We start from the raw sequence: 22,439 nt of genomic DNA on the forward strand, positions 1-22,439 counted from the left end.
CTGCACATATACCAGCACCATACCCTTGATTAGACTTCTGTCCCCACTTCCCCCAGAGATCAGTATTTGATTAAAAGTGCTTAATTAGACACACCATATCAAGATATATTTTCATACTGTACAATTGTCCTAGGTGCCTTTTAAGGAAACACATACTTGTATGGATAAGACAAGATGCCATTGATGCTCACGTGATCAAAATAATGCAACAGTTAACTGTCAATAAAAGCTGTGGTCTTGGGTTATCAAGTCTTTTCCAGTTTAAATGTATCTTGCTGAATTACATTCAGGCCAACTCGATTACTGCAAATACAATCAACATTGACTAAATTCATATTACCAATGGTAAATGTTCTTCATCAGAAAACATGTAGGCTACGCCTTACAGCATGAAAACGTATTCATAACTGATTAAACTGAATTCGCATGGCTATGTAAATTGCAGCGACAGATGGATTCGCTTGAAAGCAGTGAAACCATATTTTAAAACCAATGAGAAAGATAATTAAAGCACACATTTTAAAGCAAAGCGCACAGATGGCTAACAATTAGACTATCCGTTATGCAATAGCGGCTTTCAAAATGGTATTTCCCACAGAAAGCAAAGCATAACATAAAGCATCGTTCGCATGTAACATTTTTCTTCAAAGTACTGCCGTGTCGTCGTGATGTGCCCGCAGATCGCCTACGTTGTATCTATAACATTACGCAGGAATCAAGGCTAAAATCCACATTCGAACAACTTCCGCAGTGATAACTTGATAGCTAGTCGTTTCTTTCGTGCGGGCTATTGAAATGACACTGTTGCCTTCATCGTGGACTTTAAACAGTAATTTGCACTATCGTTTTCGTTATACTTTACTTATCTGTTACTTCTAACTTAACGTTAGCGAGCTTCACAACCCTGATTCATGTGCCATTTTATGCTATTAGGGCTATTTATAGGCCCGCCGTCTGAACTGTTATTATTATTACGATTAATGTTTACAATACAAATGAGAAATCTAGGTTGTGCCAAACCTAACTCTGACTTTGTTATTTTCTCTATTTCCCCCGTTTTCCAAAACAAACGAACATCCGACGGTTTTAAAACCAATGGGCTTCTACGTTGTTTGCATTGGCGAATGAAAAACGTTTTCGTCCCAACATTTAACGCCCTCTCTTATAGATTTACCAATCACTTGCAGCTAATATACAAATCTAGAGAAACCAAATACAGGGTGGTAACCGAGAGAGAAAACCTTTTTATCTCATTGGTCTTGTGTTTAGTCAATTCAATCGTGCGTCGCTCACGCGGTATCCGCCTACATGCAGTTACAGTGTCGACTTGAGAGCCGAACTAATTGAAGGAAAAGGGAATACATTTGGAGATTTAAAGGTATGGAAAACAAATGTATGATTTAGACAAAATAGAGCATGGTGGTTATTGTGTTCATTTTCCGTTCCAGGTAGTGGTCTGATAATCTGATTGATGTAATAACAGGGACCATCGAGACTGAATAGATTTATTTTATTTATTTATATAAAAATATTGTTTTGAGCAATTAGGCTATAGGCTATATATGTACGCAACAGGCTACTCACATTCATGTTTCAATATTCGCATTCATAGAAATGAATTTGCATTAATTGAAATTAATACATTCTATTATACTCACTATAACTGATTATCTGTGTATGTAGCAATAGGCTGCCGTAATATGGCCTACTGTAGCTTGCTGGAGTCGACATTAAGACTGTTAAGAAAAAGTGTGCCAACGTGGTTTCTAATTAGAAAATGTTATTTAGCGTTATCAATTTACCAAATTTCTGCGTCTTTTGTAGCCTCCATGACTGTAGCTAGCTAGATCATGGCAGAAATGTGTAATTTAAATGTAAGTTTTTAAAAATCAGATTTCTGTCACCAAAGTGGTGGTGTTTGCTATACCTGTATGCACACTCCCCTCACTCCCAATATAATATAAATAGAGATCTCAAAATTAAGCTGTTTCTTTTATCATACACTCATAATATTTATGTATGTGGAAGAATGTAGTAGGTGCATAAACAAATATGTCTTTGGCACTGCACTGCTCCTAAGACATGCTTGAATCAGTGTCTCTGACATCTTATTTATATGTCATTTAATTGGACCAATGCTCCAAACCCCCTAACAATCACTAAGTGATTCATAATGAGTTGAAATTAACTGTTTGAGGGAACATCGTGTGACATCTGAAAGTTTTGAGTGACCAAGCCAGGGAAAGCCCTCCCCCTCCTGAACCAACAAGCAAAAGATTCTGCACCATTTTTTAAATGAGCCCCCTGCCACTGGGTAGTTGCTATATGTGCTGGTGATTCAGTAGTAGTCTAATTTGTTTTTGCTATTCATTTCTTTCATAAAAATGGCATTTTCCACATCTGAGCTTATACCATCTGTAACATTAATGCTTTTTTTGTTTGTTTGTTTCTGTTCTTGTGCCAGGGCCAAATGGGAAGTCTACCAGATACCAGTGTTCTGACCACACAGCTGGAGAACACGCTAATATCTTACCACAGCATTGAGGATGATGAATGGAGGTTGGCGAAGCATTCGGTGGGTTAAATGTGTTTCCTTCAGTGGAATTTTGGAATATTACATATATATATATATATATATATATATATATATATATATATATATATATATATATATATATTTGTAATATAATATGTATATTTAACAGGTATAAATATATTTTCAGAGAGGATCGTGGAAAGAAACTGTTGCGGGTAGTTCTTTCCAAATCATGTAGCTTTTTTGGACAATCATTATTACCATGAGTTCAGGTTTTAGTATATCTTGGTCCTGGGCAGAGTGAGAATAGATTGGTCATGAAAACACTGATTTTGAATGAATGACATGGAGGTTATTCACCAAAACAAATACACCAAAGCATTGCTGTCATATAATTAAAAAAATTATTTAAGATAAACAACAAATTGATATTTAATTGTATTACTATAGTCCTACCTTTACAATGTTAAATGTGTATTAATCTGCATTTGTTTGACTTTTTCAGTGATAAAGTGGGAGATACATTTCACTAGGTTTGCATACGTATGAAAGAAAGAGCATTCCTTTTCTAAAACAAACACCATCCCATTTTGTTACATAAAGCAAAACTCACTCTTTGCACTTTGTCTTTTGCTCTCCCATATCTGTTCAGTCATTTATGATATTGTGTCAGAGATATTTATGATGGTTTGTCGCAATGTTTTATACACCTGAAGACTATATGAATACCTCTTCATTCATGGCATTCATATTTGATAGATTCTTTCACTATTTTACAGAAAGATGTAAAAGTATGGAGAAAGCCATCAGAGGAATTCAATGGATTTCTGTAAGCATCTTCAATAATATTATTTCATACTGCTTCCCTGCTGTACCTTTACATTATGAAATTGTGTTATTAAATAAACAGTTTCAAATTTTTAACTGAGCTTTGTGCATATTGTACAATGTTCATAAAGATCACACAACAAACTAAGACTTTGAGGTCAATAGTATTGTGATTCACTTTATTCAGCATTTATTTTGGTTGTTAATAGGTATAAAGCCCAAGGTATTGTAAAGGACACTCCCAAAAGAATAGTCGATTATATTCGCCCTGGACCATTCCGACTGGACTGGGATAGTTTGATGACGTCAATGGACATTGTAAAAACATTTGATAAGGTAGGTTTTCATAATTTTACTTCCAAAAGTATATTTATTTATTTGTTGCATATTTTATTTAAAATTCATTTCTGTAAATGAAAATTCAACTTACTGGACACCGTGCATACAGTGCAAATGTATTCATTCATCCTGAATGCATTTTTAACATTGTATTGTATACATCCATGCTAGGAATGCTGTTTTGGTAGTAAACCATGTACATGCATAGTACATGTGTAAATGTTATCAGAATCGTTTTTGCCTGTCAAAATAAAAATTAATAGCATTTACTGAATGTAAAATCCGTATTGCTTTCTACAGAAGGAGTGCTGTGTGATGCGATATACAACAGCCGGACAGCTATGGAACATCATCGCTCCCAGGGAGTTCATCGACTTTTCTTACACTACAGACTACCAAGATGGCCTTCTGTCCTGTGGTTAGTGTACCTGCCAATATTCATGAGACATCTAGCAGGCTCATTAGCCAGTCATTTTAATATGAATCATTGAAGTTGTATAGGGCAGTTTCCTCTTGCACTTTTGTGCTGGGTGGTGGCAGTGAACTATAACATATTTGATGACATTTCATTATTTGAATATCATCATTTCTTATTGATTTAGGTAAATATTGACATGTATTTTAGAGATTACCTTAATTGTTCTTGAATTCCAGATTAACAACGCTCACAACATTCAATCTAATACAACAGATATTTGTGTTCTTAGGCAAGAGAGCTGTGTTTTGGAACTCCACTTGCATAAAGAAAGGACTTAATGTCTTCCATCAACTTCTATATAGAAGACATTCAACAATGCTTGTACAGGTCCAGTTATAGCAAATAGCCATTTCACCACGGACTAGATTTTAAAAGAATATAGTGTTTCCAAAAAGTTATAAAGGTTTACCAAAAAATTACTAGCATAGATCTGTCACTCACACTGGTTAGTTAAATTCAAACTGTTGAGCCTCCATCAAAAAAAAATCCTGCCTTCCAGATGATATTCTGAAATCCTTTCAAAAGGGTGCATGTGTGTTAATTCTCAGAGGCTGCCGCATGGTAGGAAGTGGTGCCGATGTCGGCTGTGTTGGTGCTCAGCCACTTAGCGCTCCTTTGATTGTTTCTGGGCAGGCATCAGCGTGGAACATGGGGAACAGCACCAGAGCTTCGTCAGGGGCTTCAATCACCCCTGCGGCTGGTTCTGCGTGCCGGAAGAAGCGAGCCCAGCTCAGAGCCTGCTAACGGGCTACATCCAGACTGACCTCCGAGGGATGCTCCCCAAGTCTGCAGTGGACACTGCCATGGCCAGCACCCTGGTCAACTTCTTTGTGGACTTGCGACGGGCGCTGAAGTGATCAACGCCTTCTGCTGAGCCCCCGCCACTCCTTCCATTACCATCACAGCTCCAGCACAATTTAACTCAGGGTTGCTTTGAATAGGTATAGCCCGTTACCTTTCCTTCTCTTACCTACAATCGACATCAGTCCTGTTCTTTATGGATGTATGCATCCTGTTGCACTGTTAAATGTGAAATCATTCAAATCTATTATTATTATTATTATTATTATTATTATTATTATTATTATTAATACTATTACGATTCTTATTATTAATAATAATAATAATAATAATAATAATAATAATATAATATAATATAATATAATATAATATAATATAATATAATATAATGCATTTATTTGCCCTTTGAGGTGTTCTCCTCAAAGGGCAACTTACAAATCATGATAGTTTTGTGACAAAACAACATAAATATGATTTCATTAAAAAAGAAAACTGATGGAATACCATGGGATTCATATTTTAGCAAATACCAGAGAAATTAAAAATGGAATGAAAGGTCTAGTGTGCAATTGGATTTTCTCTGGATATATATTAAAGTTTCTGACAGTTATATTGGAAAGACAGTGCATGCAATAGACTATTCAGTGATTTACTATAAATCAATGGTGCTAATTTATGGGATACTGTGTAGACTTCTGAGTTTTTTAGCGTTAACAGTAATATTATGTATTATATATATCATTGCATATATAATATTGAAACTTACCTCCATAGATTTTATTTATTGAATGCATTTTAAATGTTTAAGAATTATATGTTGTGATAAACCCATACAGCCAGCATGAATGTCACAGGGAATGTAACCAAAGTGTTAAGAGTCAATTAACAATTCATGTGTATTGTCATACCTACAGTAGGCCTTGTTGTTTCTGTGCATTTCTTAGTTATAAATGTTGTAACCATAAATCTATAGTACTGTATGTAATCCAGTAGGAACAGCCAGAAGAACTGAACGGGAGTTAGTCCTAAAATTCTATTAAATCACCCAGTTTGTGTAGTTCATTCAGAATTATTGAGGATTTCGTCTTATTTGCATAATATGCTAATCAAGCCTCATCTGCCTGCCAATCACAAAATTAAACTCCTAGTTTTAATACAGAATCAGACATATTCTGGGATGGTATTTGCGCTCTGACCAGTAATACTGTATAGAATAGAATATTAGTTTGGAGTTAGTTAGTGCTGGTGTAGAAGCAGCTCGCTATGTTCTTTCATCCCAGTCAAATTTCACTTATGATAATGAGCTCGGTAAGCTTGGTACTGCAACTACTAGTTTATTCCTTTGGCAGATAAGCTTATCCACTTACCAAGCTGTCATTGCAAGATATATAGGGCATAGCCTTACAAGGACGGGTAATTTAATTGTGAAGAGTGCATGTTAGATTTGTATGGCCTTATCAGCATTTCAGACTTGACTATAATCCTCATTGTTTGAAGCAAGGTGATAGGAGCCTGTAAATCTGTAAATCTGTGTGTACTTGTTGAACAATATTCATTGTTTTTTTAAGCAGTGAATTTACAATTATTTACTTAATACTGACAATTTACATTTAAAAAATATCAAATGCAGTTGTTTTACACAAGTGTAGTTTATGAAGGAAAGTGCATTTACCTATGCTCTTCTAAATTACATTACAGGCATTTGGCAGACGCTCTTATCCAGAGCGCTATAAGCAAATTTTATGTTATGAGATATTGTCTTTTTCCCCCCATTGGTCCAATTGTAGCATTTATAAAGATCCTAAGAGTGATTGTTCTGTACAGTATATTATGCATTTAAAAGGGGAAAAATGTTTTTCATGTTATCTTCAGTTTTAAATATGTATTTTGCTTTGATGTATTGAAACATTCCTATTAAATGCATTTTGTTTGGATCTGTCAGTATCATTGCAGTGGTCATTTCGTCAGTCTGTAGTGTTCCTCTGGAGGCCACTCACTGATATGGAGTGCATCCACTCTGCTGCATGTTACACCACTTACTAATGGCTGCTAAGTGCACCAAAATAAGCCCCCCCTGTATATTGCCAAAGGAACAGAATTGAGTTTAATTTATTTTTTTCAGTATGTAGAGCTGTGCTTCATATTTATGCATTCAGCTCTTATTTTAACCAAAATAGTTCCATTCTAGTTTTGAAACAACAGCTACACAGGACCATAAGAATTATTTTCTAGAGTTCATGCCAAAAAAAAAAAAAGTGTTTTTTGTTTATTTACTTGTTTATTTTTTAATGATTGAATACAGACCAAACCAATCCTATTAAGTACCATTTCAATTTACCATTTGTGTTTTTACACGCATTTTCAATTGTTCCCTTGAATACAGAAACATACTGATATACAAACCGATATACAAAAGGGAAATCCAGCCATTTTAAACTAGGTTATGTAATAAAAAGGACATTAACCTTAACTATTTTGAGGTGATACATTTGTGTACTTACCATCTATAAACACTGTGACAAACTCTTCACGAGTCCGGTTAAAGTGGGCATGGTCTTGCCAAACCTCAGCCTCTAGATCCATCTGCATTACACGACCCCAGTAAAATCTTCTCTGCTCAACAACTAGTGTGTAATCTGAGGGTATCCTCCTTTATAAGCCATCTAAAATAATTGTCTTTTAAACATTATATTTTCTGATGTCAAACCTGTTTAAAGTGTCAGGATGTCCCTTTTAAATATACAAAACTGACCCTATAATATATTATATGGCCTACAGGTGGCCGCCAACACTGTACAGTGTTTAACAAAGACTTTCTCATACATGTACATCCATAAAATATAGTGCATTATTGAAAGACTACTGCAGCAGTTTAACATTCCCACATGCAAAACAGCCATCTTGCCTTCTCTTCTTTTATCCCCTGGCTTTAACTAGCCACTAACTGAGAGGGGAAAAAAGGAACCAAAAACACCTGTTCCATGACATTCCCTGATGCTAGAATTAAAAACAAACAAACATGCTGATGAGTACATTGCTCAGGTCAAAAAACAGCAATTTCTTTTTTCTTTTACAAATATGCTATAAACATACATTTCTTTTTCGAAAGCTGCCTGTTATGATAGATTCAGCCCAATAGCCAGTAATAGATATTAATAAACTAAATATTTAATTAAATATTTTCACACATTAACAAACTCTATGTATAGTTATATTAACATATGGGTAGGGGAGGTACATTTCCATTGAACCAAATTTTTAAAAAAGCAATACAGTCTTTAAGAGCAAGTGTATTTGGCACTAATGCTGATTATTCGGTTGACATACTTATCTGTTCCCCAGTAGAAACTGGGGACCAGTACTTCTAAATTGTAAACTGGGTGTTTTGGTATAGAAAAGTAAACTGTCCTTTATGCCAAAACTTGCAGATATTTTTATGAACTTGGATGATATTCTGCATTGTACATGGATGGCTCCTCATACTTGTGCAAAGCATGTATTTTCCCCATGCTTTTATAGTCTAATAGTCAACAAGATAGGAAACACTTGTCTCTCATAAATTGTATAAACCAGTGAATAAGATACAATAAGGCATTCTCTTTACAAGATCTGGTAAAGTTACAATTTATGGCCATTTCGGAAATTGTCTTCCATCTGTTATTCTAACGGAATGTACTTTGCATATAAATCTAAAGAAGTTCTGTAAACATTTAAAGTATCTTGGTTCTACCAAAGCAAAATGGTATGGTATTCATAATGAACAATCAGCTTCTGTCCTAGAATGTTTTGTTGTACATAAGAAGATATGTCATAATTAGCTAAATAAAAAATAATGTAAACTACTGTAAACTCTACTAAAATGCAATCATCACAAAAAGCTGAAAGAAGAGACATCTATGTCAATGAAGCTCCTCACTGTAGCCTAGGAAACAGGCTTTTTCAGGGGGAAGTTTCAGCTTCACGCAGTTTTCAAATACTTGTTGGCATGTAATGACACTGTGCCGAGTCACGTTGCGCAGTCTCGTGCGGGTAGCATTTCATAATTGATAAACAGTCACATGCAATAAAATCTGTGAGAGGCCATCACTGCTCCCAGTCCAAGAAATGTGACACAGCAGTTATTTTTGCACCGGTAGAGTCCACCGTTCAGCTGTCCCATGGGATGAGGGTGCCTCCAGTGCAAGGGCTTCTGGCCTTGGGCGTGGAGGAGGACCGAGGAGAGGCCTAGGAGTTCTCCTCATGGGTCTGCTGCTGGTCTTCCTGCGGACGGCCCTCAGGCGCCCCCTCCTGGATGGGAGAGTGGCTACAGCTGTTCTTGCTGCTGTCACTGCTGCCATGACTGCCGGCACTGCCCAGCCTGGTGGAGGCTACCACGGCCTTCACGGCTGCCTGCCAAAAGCATGCAAAATATTTACAAGAGATTTTAATTCCCCAGGATGCTCGAATGAGCATTACCAAACAAAATGAATACATTTTCATGGGCTGCCTAACTGGCTACGTCGGTTCCGCATGTTAGGTGGCAACTACCAGCCAGCCACTTTGTCTCTTTGTCTCATAGGTCATAGTAGTTTTGCCCTCCCACCCAACTCCAGCATCTAGTTTCAGTCAGTTTGCGGTCCATGAAACAAATCGCCCACGTTCATCAAAGACCCCCTCCTCCACAAAATCTGACATAATAATAAAGTGCAGACCCTTCACCCCTGCCCCACAGGACTCTACAATTTCAGAGCAGCCAGCCAGCGGCACAGTAGTTGCAGTCTCATCAGAGGCAGTTCATGAAAATTAATAAGTTTTGCTCAGTAATACTCATTCGAGCATCCCAGGGCAATTCAAAAGCACCCTCCTTGGCTTCTCTTGGTTATTCCTCTCGATTCATAATTGAGCTCATTGAAAGTCCGCAGTCTAGCTACAGCAACAACCGTAGCATACGGCAACAGCAAAAAGCAAATATTTCAATGTACAGAGTAACAAATAAACAAGCCACCTCTCTAAGAGCACTGGTGCTTCATATTCACAAAGCAGCCAAGCTTATGACAGTAGACCTGCCTTGAGCTTGCGGCGAGCATTGAACTCCTGGAGCTTCTTCTGGGCGGTGTCCATATGGGCGAAATTAACTGCCTTCCCAGTCACCCAGGGGTGCTCCAGTGCCTGCAGGGTTGTCAGACGCTTCTTTGGATCCTGAACAATCAGCTTCTTCACCTAAGGGGCACATGTATTAGACATAAGAAATGTATTGAAAATAATCTGGTGTTAAATTGAATCATATACTTAGAATTTACTCATTAGCCTTTCTGTACACTGTGTACGGGTGAACTTAAATAACTTAAAATTCAGGGAACTGGGACTGAGACAAGTATCTCTTGTACGACCCTGCTGAAAAAAATCCTCCCTCCGTGGATGATGCTATGGCCAATTATTGCCACAAACCATACAGAGGGTGGGTGTCAGAATAGCAGGCTGCTACTGTATTTAGAATCTCAGTGAGGTTGTGTTAGTGTGTGATACATGCAATTAAACAACTGCGCAATACTGTAAGTCATTCTGTGTAAAATCAGCAAGAGATCTGGGAGGCAGCCCGAGGTTATGAAAAAGTTGTATTTGCATGTAATTCATCAAACTGGTTTAAAGCATATTAAAAGTCTAGGAAACTGGATTTAAATTGTGCTTATATCCCCCAGAAGTGGTGTGTATTCTGTGCTCAGCAATATTCAGTAAACCATTCTTTGTCGCTAGGTTAGAGCAGGTTGCCCCGTGTAGTAACATTACACTACCAGACAACACAAAAGAAAGCAACATAAGCTAGACATTACCACCCTACAGTTAAATCTTCTGATCATTCAATGTGGGATAACGCTGTAACTCTGAGCTACTGTACACTAGTAATAGACTCGACAGAAGTCTCAAAGTCTGGACAGTACACCCGAATAAAGAAAGGCTTTGATTTCACATATCAAAGCTTAAAAGCTAAATCATAGGTAAATTCCCAAATAGATTAAATAGTTCAATAAAAATATGTCATATGGGGACAACAGACTGGTCTTCTGTGATTCAAAACCTTCTCTGACATCAGCTGTACATTTTGAATTTACAATACTACAGCAATATGTAAACCTATAAGGGGATGGGAATGTGAACTTTATTACTTGATCCAGGATTCATTACAGGAACAGTGCTTACAGCTTCCTTATTATAGTTTTACATTTCTGTGACTAATTAACACAATTGATATAATATATCAGCATATAATATACTGTGTCCACTCAGCATAACATTCAACTTTGACTGAGGGCAAACACTCAAGGTATCAGTTCACTCATCAAATATATAGACATATATATTTTTTAAATTTGTTATTGAGATTTGTTACAATTTAAAAGCCAAACCTCATCCACCAGGTACTCACCAGATCCTTGGCATTAAGAGATACATCATCCCACCAGGGGGAGACAAACTCATAGTCACAATTCAGAATCCTCTTGAACATGTACTGGTCTCCCCTGTCGTCAAAGAAGGGCTCGAAGCCGCACAATCTGTCAGGGCAGGAGCGCACAACACGGTAAGACTGAGACACCTATCACCCACATGGCTATTACAGTAACACAAACTGCAATCCACCCTGCTGCGTATGTATGTGTGTCATACAGCAGGTGTCTTCCTGAGCTGTTGACATGAGCAGTGAGTTGAAGGCTATGATTTCCTGTCAGGCTTGGCAGTACACTTTCACTGATTGGCCATCTGTAATTCTGCAGACTTCGCCCAGCGGGTCACTCCGCAGACTTGGATGCATACAGCAAACACACCAATGCGATTTATATTTTCTACTGCTGTGCAGCTAAACAAAATGAACACATGCTGTGCTGTTATGCGTACGTGCTGCATGCACGCACACGTTAGCCTAATGCTAATGCACAAAAACAAGCTTGCAACTTTCATCCGCAGCTGAATTTGGCAGGGGCTGTACCAAGGATGTTCACGCTTCGTTGAGCTTCAGAGACCCACACATGTATCTGAGGATTATATGGCAAGACAATAAGGCCATGAGCAGGGTATCTGAGCAGAGCCAACATGGTGCCCAGTGTGCACTCTGAGCCAGGAGAGAGCACATTCTATCCTGCCATGCGTGAAACCGATCCGACGCACTTCCACACTGGTGTGGGGAAAAAAAAGGCGGACTTGGAAACAAACATCACATAATGAAATTAAATATATTTCAATTAGACAGAACTGCTCTCCAGATGGAGCTTGAACACACTGTGCTAGATTCAGTCAATGTTCATCCCTAAGGCTGACCTGTAGATGAATGTACAGTAGGTGTCAATGTTTTTCCTGACAAAAACACATTGGCAGTTTCAGCAGCCAGCAAAGTCTCACCAAACTTTGTTTACAAATAAACAAAAAACATCTTTATGTCAAAGTAAAAGGTCAAATTTTGAAACTGCTTTCATAATTGACCCGTACAATTGCTTGATCTGGTTAATTAGCACTTTCATAAATTCTATAACACATCAAACTATAGGAAGAGAAGCAAATAAGATAAACTGAAAACCTTTGCATGTCAAATATTTAAATGCTATGATGTACACACAGACGCCACATTTGCATTTACATACAGGCATTTGGCAGACTTTCTCATCCAGAGTGACACAGACAAGAGTTGACATCAATCCATCACTGTCACAACCTCCTGCCTTAGTGTAGCAATAAGGGCCGGATCTCCCCAGGAAAGTGCTAAGATAGCCTCAGTTCCAAGGACACCTGGATGCTACCCTTTTTTATGTGCTGGCTAGTGTTACATGTCAGCTGTAATTGGCTATCAGCTTTCTCCGTGAAGTGGCTCACTCCCAATCCAACGCGCTTTCCCCCGACACGGACGTCATGACTTTGTGTCAAGTGACATGTGCCAACATGTCTGCTCAAGGGAGCAAATATTGTGTTTTGCACACCGTGTGTGTCTTTTACTGCTCCCAGCTATTCATGACTCAGGTAAGAGATGCCTCAGGTAGGATCTACAACCTTTCCCTAATAGATGTGCACCAATCACCTGGCTGTCAACTATGCACAACACTACTGCATAGTGTTGGCTTTTGAAGGCAGTGAAATTCTCAGTGATTATCCATGCAAACACATTAGCATAGGATCAAGCAGAAAAGCACGGGGGGTGGTTAGAAATTCTGAACTGAACCAACGAATTTTGCAAACTGTCGAATCGAGATTGTTGAGTGGGGAGGTGAAGAATGATTGTGGACCCGTAAGCATCTGCAGACATTTGGGCTATGCATTTCAGGGGTGGGGTGGGGTTCACACCCATAATGTTTATTTAACTATACATAAAATCATGGAAATTGTGTTTTATACATTTTTACTGCCTTCGGCTGTTTATTTGTGAAGAATAATGAATACAATATTGGAGATTTCTCATATTAAATTTCCAGCCTTGATCCTTAACCAGAAACCAACAACAGTAACTGAACTTCTTAAATTTAGCCACAGCAGGGACATGGACATGCTCCTCAGCAATCAAGTAGGCTGCTCCCACAAGCTGTCTCACTCAGAAAATCTTCATTAACTCTCTGGGGTCTAAGGGTAAAATGAGGCACACTGGTGATTGTGCGATGCTCTGACATTTGTGTAAATTTCATCAACTTTATATACAGTGATTCCAAAGTGTTTCATATCTTTGTTTTCAGCACAAACTCAGCTACAACAATATGGCAGCAGTAAGTAGGTCATAATAATGTGTGGATTGTAAACTGCTCTAAAAACACACAAACTGTAAACAGAAGTTTTGAACATGCACAGGAATGTTGTAATAAAACACACTAAACAATTGTGAATAAGACTTTTGGTCACTGAAATGTGTTCTTCAAGGTCTTGGGTATCAAAAGATGACAAAATATTTTAGCAAATCCAATGAGAAATATAAAATAAATTGCTAAAAGTTAGTGTTGTGACTACTATTTTTCAACACCAGGTGAGAATGGGAGGGCAAATGGCCTTTCTGTAATGAATATGCATTGGGTAGGAATACCTGCCAGCTAAGTAGGCTATTCACACCTGGCCGCATGCCTCCCCACCACTAAGACAAAGACTCAGTGAGCCATTTAGAAGACAGAAACAAAGACAACTTTTGATTTTAGAACATTTATTGAAGTAAACTGCATGGAAGATGAGATGAGACTGGTGTACTCTTGCAACGTCTGCCTGGCCTCTTAGCTAGTCGTGAACTAGGCCGTGTTTCCTGATCAACATCTCTGCAAATATAATAAAAACAAAATTGTTAGGAAATGTGAAATCAAATCAAACTTTATTTATATAGCACATTTCCTTCAACAGGTGAAAATTAAATGTGCTTTACAAAAAAGGGACAAACCATTAACTAATGAAAACAAAATTTATGAAATGTGACATCATATACAAACAAAGAACCAAACAAACACAACCAGACGCAGAGAGGTAGCCTATAATTTTGAGAAGCAATGGTTAGAATCATTCGTAGTGTGGGAATTTACAAGCGCGCATATTAGTGAATATCCCTACAAACACACAGAGAATGTAATACAGCACACATTTACAAATAATGCAAGCTATCAACGAAAAAACATTAGCTTAACTAAATAAACACTGATATTCCAACTAAACTACACGCAACTCATCACTAACAATGCCTCAATCTGAACTAGGCTAGGTCTGTTTAGCTAAGTGGTTATTTTATTGCTATTTCCCGAACTTACTTAGAGTATGCTAATATCGATTGTGCAAGGACATCAGTTTTAGAATCCTAGCCACGCCACTACACACCAGGCATGAGCTATTTATTACGAATATGATCGAAAAACATACAGTCTACCTGATACTTCTAACACAACCAGACGCAGAGAGCCTAGCCTATAATTTTGAGATGCAATAGTTCGAATCTTTCGTAGTGTGGGAATTTACAAACGCGCACATTGCTGGATATTCCTACAAACACACAGATATGTTGCAATACAGTACACATATTTACCAATATGATCATAAGAAATATACTTACGCATGAAGTTGATCCTCAGCTGGATCAGTTCGCTGTTCGAAATGACACCGCTCTTCATCAGTGTCGGCTTCTGGACGGACCATTTCCCAAAATTAAATAAAATGTTCACCTCAAAAGAAGTGAATTAGGCGACACTCTGTGACACTCTATCCCGCTTTCTCAGACTTGGCATTTCTCACATGGATCTCGCATCGCCTCTCCTTTAGTCTCCTTCTATGGAGAGTAATTATAATGTTGTTAACATGTGAATGCGATTTGGGCGGACTTCCTGCTGAGCGAAATTCACATAGTAATGAGTAAAGTTTAGCGAAGCATACATGATCTATTTAATCAAATTTGGAACATTTAAAACAATTTATATTTTTTGCCAATGGGCGCATTGAAAAGTCGCGATTCTAAGGTTTCTGTCGATGTTTTTGTTGCGTCTGTGTATGATAACAGCACATGAAGTTAATCATCCAAATAGAAACGAAAGTTAATTTCATCTTGTCGAGCTTCGCCGGCGGAGCTCTCGAGCCCAGAGGGTTAAAAAAAAAAAATGTTTTCCCTAAACAAATATGTATATATTCCATAGCTTGTTATGGTCATAGGTACCATAGGTATTGTTTTCATAACCCTAACCCTAAGTTGAGCCCTAAAACGTAATTGAAGCCATAGGAACTTCTGAAAACGTGATTACTCATTTAAAATTGTGTAAAAACTAAGTCAAGACTGTGAATTCCATAGTACAAATGCTAAAAAATATATTTGAGGCCTTAAAAAAAAATGTTTTCCCTGAAAAAATATGTATATATTCCATAGCTTGTTATGGTCAAAGGTACCTATACTAGTATATACAAAATTTTTGGCTCGTCCAAAATCGAAAAAGAACCAATGTCCCAACCTTTCTTTAACCTGCTGAACACAGCCGTGAACTTGCCTCGACCCTCAGACTTATCGTTTTCATAACCCTAACCCTAAGTTGAGCCCTAAAATGTAATTGAAGCCACAGGAACTTCTGAAAACATGTGATTACTCATTTAAAATTGTGGAAAAACTAAGTCAAGACTGTGAATTCCATAGTACAAATGCTAAAAAATATATTTGAGGCCTTAAAAAAAAATGTTTTCCCTGAAAAAATATGTATATATTCCATAGCTTGTTATGGTCATAGGTACCTATACTAGTATATACAAAAGTTTTGGCTCGTCCAAAATCAAAAAAGAACCAATGTCCTAACCTTTCTTTAACCTGCTGAACACAGCCGTAAACTTGCCTCGACCCTCAGACTTATCGTTTTCATAACCCTAACCCTAAGTTGAGCCCTAAAACATAATTGAAGCCATAGGAACTTCTGAAAACATGTGATTACTCATTTAAAATTGTGGAAAGACTAAGTCAAGACTGCGAATTCCATAGTACAAATGCTAAAAAATATATTTGAGGCCTTAAAAAAAAAAATGTTTTCCCTGAAAAAATATGTATATATTCCATAGCTTGTTATGGTCATAGGTACCTATACTAGTATATACAAAATTTTTGGCTCGTCCAAAATCGAAAAAGAACCAATGTCCCAACCTATCTTTAACCTGCTGAACACAGCCGTAAACTTGCCTCGACCCTCAGACTTATCGTTTTCATAACCCTAACCATAAGTTGAGCCCTAAAACGTAATTGAAGCCATAGGAACTTCTGAAAACATGTGATTACTCATTTAAAATTGTGGAAAAACTAAGTCAAGACTGTGAATTCCATAGTACAAATGCTAAAAAATATATTTGAGGCCTTAAAAAAAAAATGTTTTCCCTGAAAAAATATGTATATATTCCATAGCTTGTTATGGTCAAAGGTACCTATACTAGTATATACAAAATTTTTGGCTCGTCCAAAATCGAAAAAGAACCAATGTCCCAACCTTTCTTTAACCTGCTGAACACAGCCGTGAACTTGCCTCGACCCTCAGACTTATCGTTTTCATAACCCTAACCCTAAGTTGAGCCCTAAAACGTAATTGAAGCCATAGGAACTTCTGAAAACATGTGATTACTCATTTAAAATTGTGGAAAAACTAAGTCAAGACTGTGAATTCCATAGTACAAATGCTAAAAAATATATTTGAGGCCTTAAAAAAAAATGTTTTCCCTGAAAAAATATGTATATATTCCATAGCTTGTTATGGTCATAGGTACCTATACTAGTATATACAAAATTTTTGGCTCGTCCAAAATCGAAAAAGAACCAATGTCCCAACCTTTCTTTAACCTGCTGAACACAGCCGTAAACTTGCCTCGACCCTCAGACTTATCGTTTTCATAACCCTAACCCTAAGTTGAGCCCTAAAACGTAATTGAAGCCATAGGAACTTCTGAAAACATGTGATTACTCATTTAAAATTGTGGAAAAACTAAGTCAAGACTGTGAATTCCATAGTACAAATGCTAAAAAAATATATTTGAGGCCTTAAAAAAAAACGTTTTCCCTGAAAAAATATGTATATATTCCATAGCTTGTTATGGTCAAAGGTACCTATACTAGTATATACAAAATTTTTGGCTCGTCCAAAATCGAAAAAGAACCAATGTCCCAACCTTTCTTTAACCTGCTGAACACAGCCGTAAACTTGCCTCGACCCTCAGACTTATCGTTTTCATAACCCTAACCCTAAGTTGAGCCCTAAAACGTAATTGAAGCCATAGGAACTTTTGAAAACACGTGATTACTCATTTAAAATTGTGGAAAAACTAAGTCAAGACTGTGAATTCCATAGTACAAATGCTAAAAAATATATTTGAGGCCTTAACTGCTATGGAGTTTACACAGCAGTGTTTTAGTGACAAGGGACTGCAAATGAATATAATCTCGCAGGGACCACAGGCACAATTTTTTTTTCGGCAACAGACGTAACTTACAAGATGTACGTAATGACTCCCACAGACCACATGTCCACTTCAGGCCCATAAGCACATCCCCGCAAAATCTCAGGAGCTGCAAAGGTAGGAGGAGAGAGAGAGAGAGAGAGAGAGCGAGAGAGAGAGAGAGAGAGAGAGAGAGAGAGAGAGAGAGAGAGATTACCATATGGGAGAACAGCAAATCTTTTGATGATAATATCATGGTGCTCAGCTTGCTTCTGACAACTTAAGAGTTACTTTTACTAACAGATCTCATGCCATCCAGAAAGGGATATAAAACCAATCATAACTGAACCATAACATAACTGAAATATATTTGGAGTGACCCAAAAAAAAGTTGAAAAGCCAGCTTTTACTTGATCAAGTTTCAGTGAATGCATAGCAGCGAACACTGCTTTGGTAAGCGCTACAGTGCCATACGTGGGCTAAATAAAACATGTCACCAGTTCGCAGGTCAGTGTTGTTGCTATGGATATAAGATTCTCTCAACCAGCCAAACAGCTAACTGGCATTGTTCAAGTATATTTATATTACTGAAGGCTTTAAAAAAATTTTTTTTTTTAAATGAGGATATGAAAAATAAAACACCTGCTCCTATACTGTACAAACAGTCATATCATATCATACTGTATCATATTTTCAAATCATAATGTTATATATATATATATATATATATATATATATATATATATATATATATATATATACTGCTGCATAGGGGATAGAGGCAGTTTTGTTGATGTAGATTGCCCTGCCCCCCACCCCACCTTGTTCTGATAGCCAAATTTTGGACTTGCCAAATATCATGTGCTGTTCAAGTAGTATGCAAACAAGTCTGTTTGACACAGTGCTTGTGGATTATCATTACTCACCCTCCTAACAGTCTGGACAATGAACTCAACATCATCATAGTAATATAAAACAGATTTAGAAAGGATTACCAAAATGTCAAGTACTTAATCCACCACACCACAGAGGTATTGGGTTCAGAGAAAATTAAACATCAGTTCGTAAGAAAGAGGGGAAATAGTCAACTCACCACAGTACCCTGGAGTCCCACACACGGTCTTCATTGTGACCTGGTCATCCACAATTTTTGACAGGCCAAAATCAGCTTAAATGAAAAGATACAAAATGATACATGACTTTTTTATCAATCAAATTTGATTTACATTTTTGAATAGACATTCATTTAAATACAAATGTATTCATTCAAATGTGTAATCATGCTTGAATGCAACGTAATATATATCTATATATACATAATAAACATTATGTAACAGTGGCAACAGTCTTTTGTGCATCCCAACATTGACCGACCGATTTGTCATTATGTCATCTTTACCAGTGGACATGAAACTAATTTAATAAAATGGAATGTAAAGGAAGTGTTTTCAGCAGGCTAGTCATTTGGGAGAACAGATGCAAGTGAATGACAGCCAAAGCCTGAAGCCATTAATGATCCCTAAGGGGGAGTCTTCAAAGAGGTTAATCAATGACCATACATATTACTAAGAAATTTTATCTGGTCTCAGCAATGCTGGCTATTAGTGGCATAGACATTCCACCTGCTCCTGATTATGGAATGTAATTTTTCTCTCTCCCCAGAGGGTCACTGAACAGCATAGTAAAAGGCTAGAACCATAGCTTTTGACCCAGATCACCCATTAAATTACTGAAGTGCCCTCTGGACATTTCTATGGGCTCATGTGTTCCAAAAATGGCATATTTAAATAGAGATTCTGAGCCATTTGCCATAAGCATTATACACAGTAAATGAAACTAATTCACATACTGCACTTGTCAGTATACCATTTGTTGTAAATCAGATGGTCATTTGTGGGCACTTGTTGACGTTCTATGAATACGTGTTGGCAAAGTCACCTGAACCATCCTTGGAAAGGATGTCCTTGTAGGAGGACAAAAAAGTATCTGTCTATCTAACACCCTCCGTGGAGCGTGTGACCTACCGATTTTGAGAGGGGCGTCAGGTGCGGGAGTGGCATACAGGAGGTTCTCAGGCTTCAGGTCACGGTGCACCACGCCGTGTTCATGCAGGTACTGCAGGTAGGAGAGAGAAAATATTTAGGGGGAGGGCAGCTACTTGCTTTGGTGTTTTAATGATGTCAGGCCTCCAGGCCAGACAAACGAATTATGCCACAATGCTGAATTTAAGCCATCATTTATATCGGTGCTTAGGGGGTAAATACAAGGTATTACACATTTTTCCACAGAAAAGAGATGGATGGATCACTAGCTGGAGGGTCTTCACTTTATACTTCACACGAATACAAAATTCAATCAACTAGACATTTTATTGCATACATTCGACTCCTTACCCCTAAATCCGAGAAGTTGAAGCTTATGAAATAAAACATATTCTAATGCTCCCAGACAATTAAGTTATGTAAAGTGGACGAGATTGAGGGCAATTAATTATAGTATCAGCTTAATTTCAATGTGAGAAATCCCTCAAAACCAATATCCCCTGCGTGGCACTTCAGTGCACCAGGTGTGACTTTCCAATTACCATTCCGAAATGAAAAAAGGGTCTGTCAATTATTAAAAGATCACACCGCTTTTCGCAGGCCTGTTAATGCCTTGCCAATATGTGCTCGGGGCACCTCCAGGAACCTTTAATTACCTGTCGGAACAGGCGGTCACTTCCCCTTTCTGCAGATCAAGGGTGCACTGGCATGGCACTCCACTTTCCATTGATCTCCGCAATGCTCACTACTCAAAGGGCAGTGATCTGAACATCTTTCTGCCCTCATTTCCAACGCTCTCCACACCAGGTAAATCTGACCTCAAACTGCACGGTTTCATAACAGTCATCGAGAGGCATGGTGGAACACACCCAGCCATGAGCAGCTTATTTGTCATTACCTTTTTTAATAGATAACAAACTATAGGTTAAGGAAATGCCTGAATGTATGAGTTGTCTTTTAAAATTGACTTTAATAGCCTGTGTATTGGCCTGTGTATATAACTGCTCAAGACTGCTAATTTTATCAACAGCTTTACAGACATTTAGAGTGACTGAATATATGTATGCAGATCTCAAGACACTTATCTTTATAAAATATCATTAAAATATGTATAACCACCAGTCTAACTTTAGTTTCTGTCAACAATAACAACAAAAAAACTGAGAGCAATCCAGCAGATTATTACTCTCAAGATCACAACACAGACAGAAAAGCACAATTATAATTCCTGCTTGATGAAATCATCTGCGTTATGTCAAACATACCAATTTTATTATCCTAACTACAGTGCAGCAACTGTAACAAACTTACAAGTCATCCAATCCACTGACAAACACACAAAGGAAATTTCTCTAGTGCTGGATGCCAATAATATGAAAGATGTGGAAAACTGGGACAGCCTCCATTAGGAGGACATGCCTGTACACCGCCGTACTAATTTATATGTTCTAAATTATCCGGGTGCTACCTCCAGCGCATGGCATCTGGTGACAGTGACAGAGACGACATCATCAGGGAGAAGTAGCATTTTGGTTTCAATAGTGGATGGATGCATTCAGATGTGGGAGGAAGAGTCACGCAATGGTAACTAATGAAAAACTGTGCTGGAAGAGCAGTGTAAAGCCGCCCGGTAACAGAAAAAAAAAAAAATGGTAAAGATAAAGCTGTAATTAAAAAAATTAAAAAAACAATTACAAAGAGTTAAGATGGTTAGGATGAAATGTACATGGTTTTTTGAATATCTGAAATAAATCATGTTCATGTCACATATAACTCATAACCAAAAGTAACATGATCCAAAAATGATTAAAATGGGCAGTTTCCCTTTGGACTTTGGACACAGGGACCTAAACCTCTGGGATAAAAATTTTTTCTGTGTATTTCAGATGAGAATCAGCAGGTCACATTTATGGCATCTGTTTGACAGCAAGTGATTTAAGGAAGCTTAACCATCATTCCTCACTATGACTTTGCTGCTGAATGTGTTTACAACATAAATCTAAAAAACCACAGTGGAGAGAGTTTCCATAATTCAATCATAGCCCATGAGGTCATATTTAATCCAGTAAATACTCTGCCATAGAAACCTCATCAGCTCTAGCTGGCTGCAGGCTCAGCTGATTTCAGATGTGTGTACAGACATCGTATTCCTCCATGGCAACAAAACAAAAGTATTTGCAGCAGAGAGCTATGCACCTTAGTCAGAGACCAAGAAAAAATAAAGTTGGACAATGTCCCTGGAAAACGGGAGCCTCCCTCATCACACATGGTAATGAAAAATGTCTAGAGTGAGCAATTGCTTCAGATTCAAGTTATCATTTGGCAAGTTCAGGCACGATCACCACAGATTATATAGTGCAGAAGGCTTGTGGTGGCAAAAGCCTGATGTCATTCTCTACTCGGAAAACCAGGGAGAGCAGATTTATTACTGCATACTGATTCCGAAAAAGACCGCCTGCTGGAATGCAGTGCAAACAGGTGCAGACACAAAGGACAGAGCAAGAGATACTGTATAGACAGGGAGAGGGGAGAGGCTATCTTTAACTCTGAA

General features: G+C 37.7%; 2 protein-coding genes across 2 annotated transcripts in view; one reads left to right on the top strand and one right to left on the bottom strand.

The window, feature by feature from the left end:
- Positions 1-1,227: 1,227 nt before the first annotated feature.
- stard4 (StAR related lipid transfer domain containing 4) lies at positions 1,228-6,916 on the top strand. Its single transcript, XM_064309399.1, has 6 exons — positions 1,228-1,378; positions 2,465-2,575; positions 3,316-3,365; positions 3,574-3,700; positions 4,004-4,121; positions 4,815-6,916. Exons 2-6 carry the CDS (start codon positions 2,471-2,473, stop codon positions 5,036-5,038), a joined length of 624 nt encoding a protein of 207 aa, XP_064165469.1. The 5' UTR covers positions 1,228-1,378; positions 2,465-2,470; the 3' UTR covers positions 5,039-6,916.
- Positions 6,917-7,203: 287 nt separating this feature from the next.
- camk4 (calcium/calmodulin-dependent protein kinase IV) overlaps positions 7,204-22,439 on the bottom strand; it is a 56,716-nt gene continuing 41,480 nt past the window's right edge. The window contains exons 6-11 of the mRNA XM_064309397.1: positions 19,871-19,961; positions 18,940-19,014; positions 17,901-17,976; positions 11,386-11,512; positions 10,025-10,181; positions 7,204-9,367 (exon numbers count right to left, since the gene is read on the bottom strand). Coding sequence (XP_064165467.1) covers positions 9,207-9,367; positions 10,025-10,181; positions 11,386-11,512; positions 17,901-17,976; positions 18,940-19,014; positions 19,871-19,961 — 687 coding nt within the window. The 3' untranslated portion in view covers positions 7,204-9,206. The remainder of the gene's footprint in view (positions 9,368-10,024; positions 10,182-11,385; positions 11,513-17,900; positions 17,977-18,939; positions 19,015-19,870; positions 19,962-22,439) is intronic.

Source organism: Anguilla rostrata, chromosome 14 (genome assembly GCF_018555375.3).
Source record: "Anguilla rostrata isolate EN2019 chromosome 14, ASM1855537v3, whole genome shotgun sequence".
Lineage (NCBI taxonomy): Eukaryota > Metazoa > Chordata > Actinopteri > Anguilliformes > Anguillidae > Anguilla > Anguilla rostrata.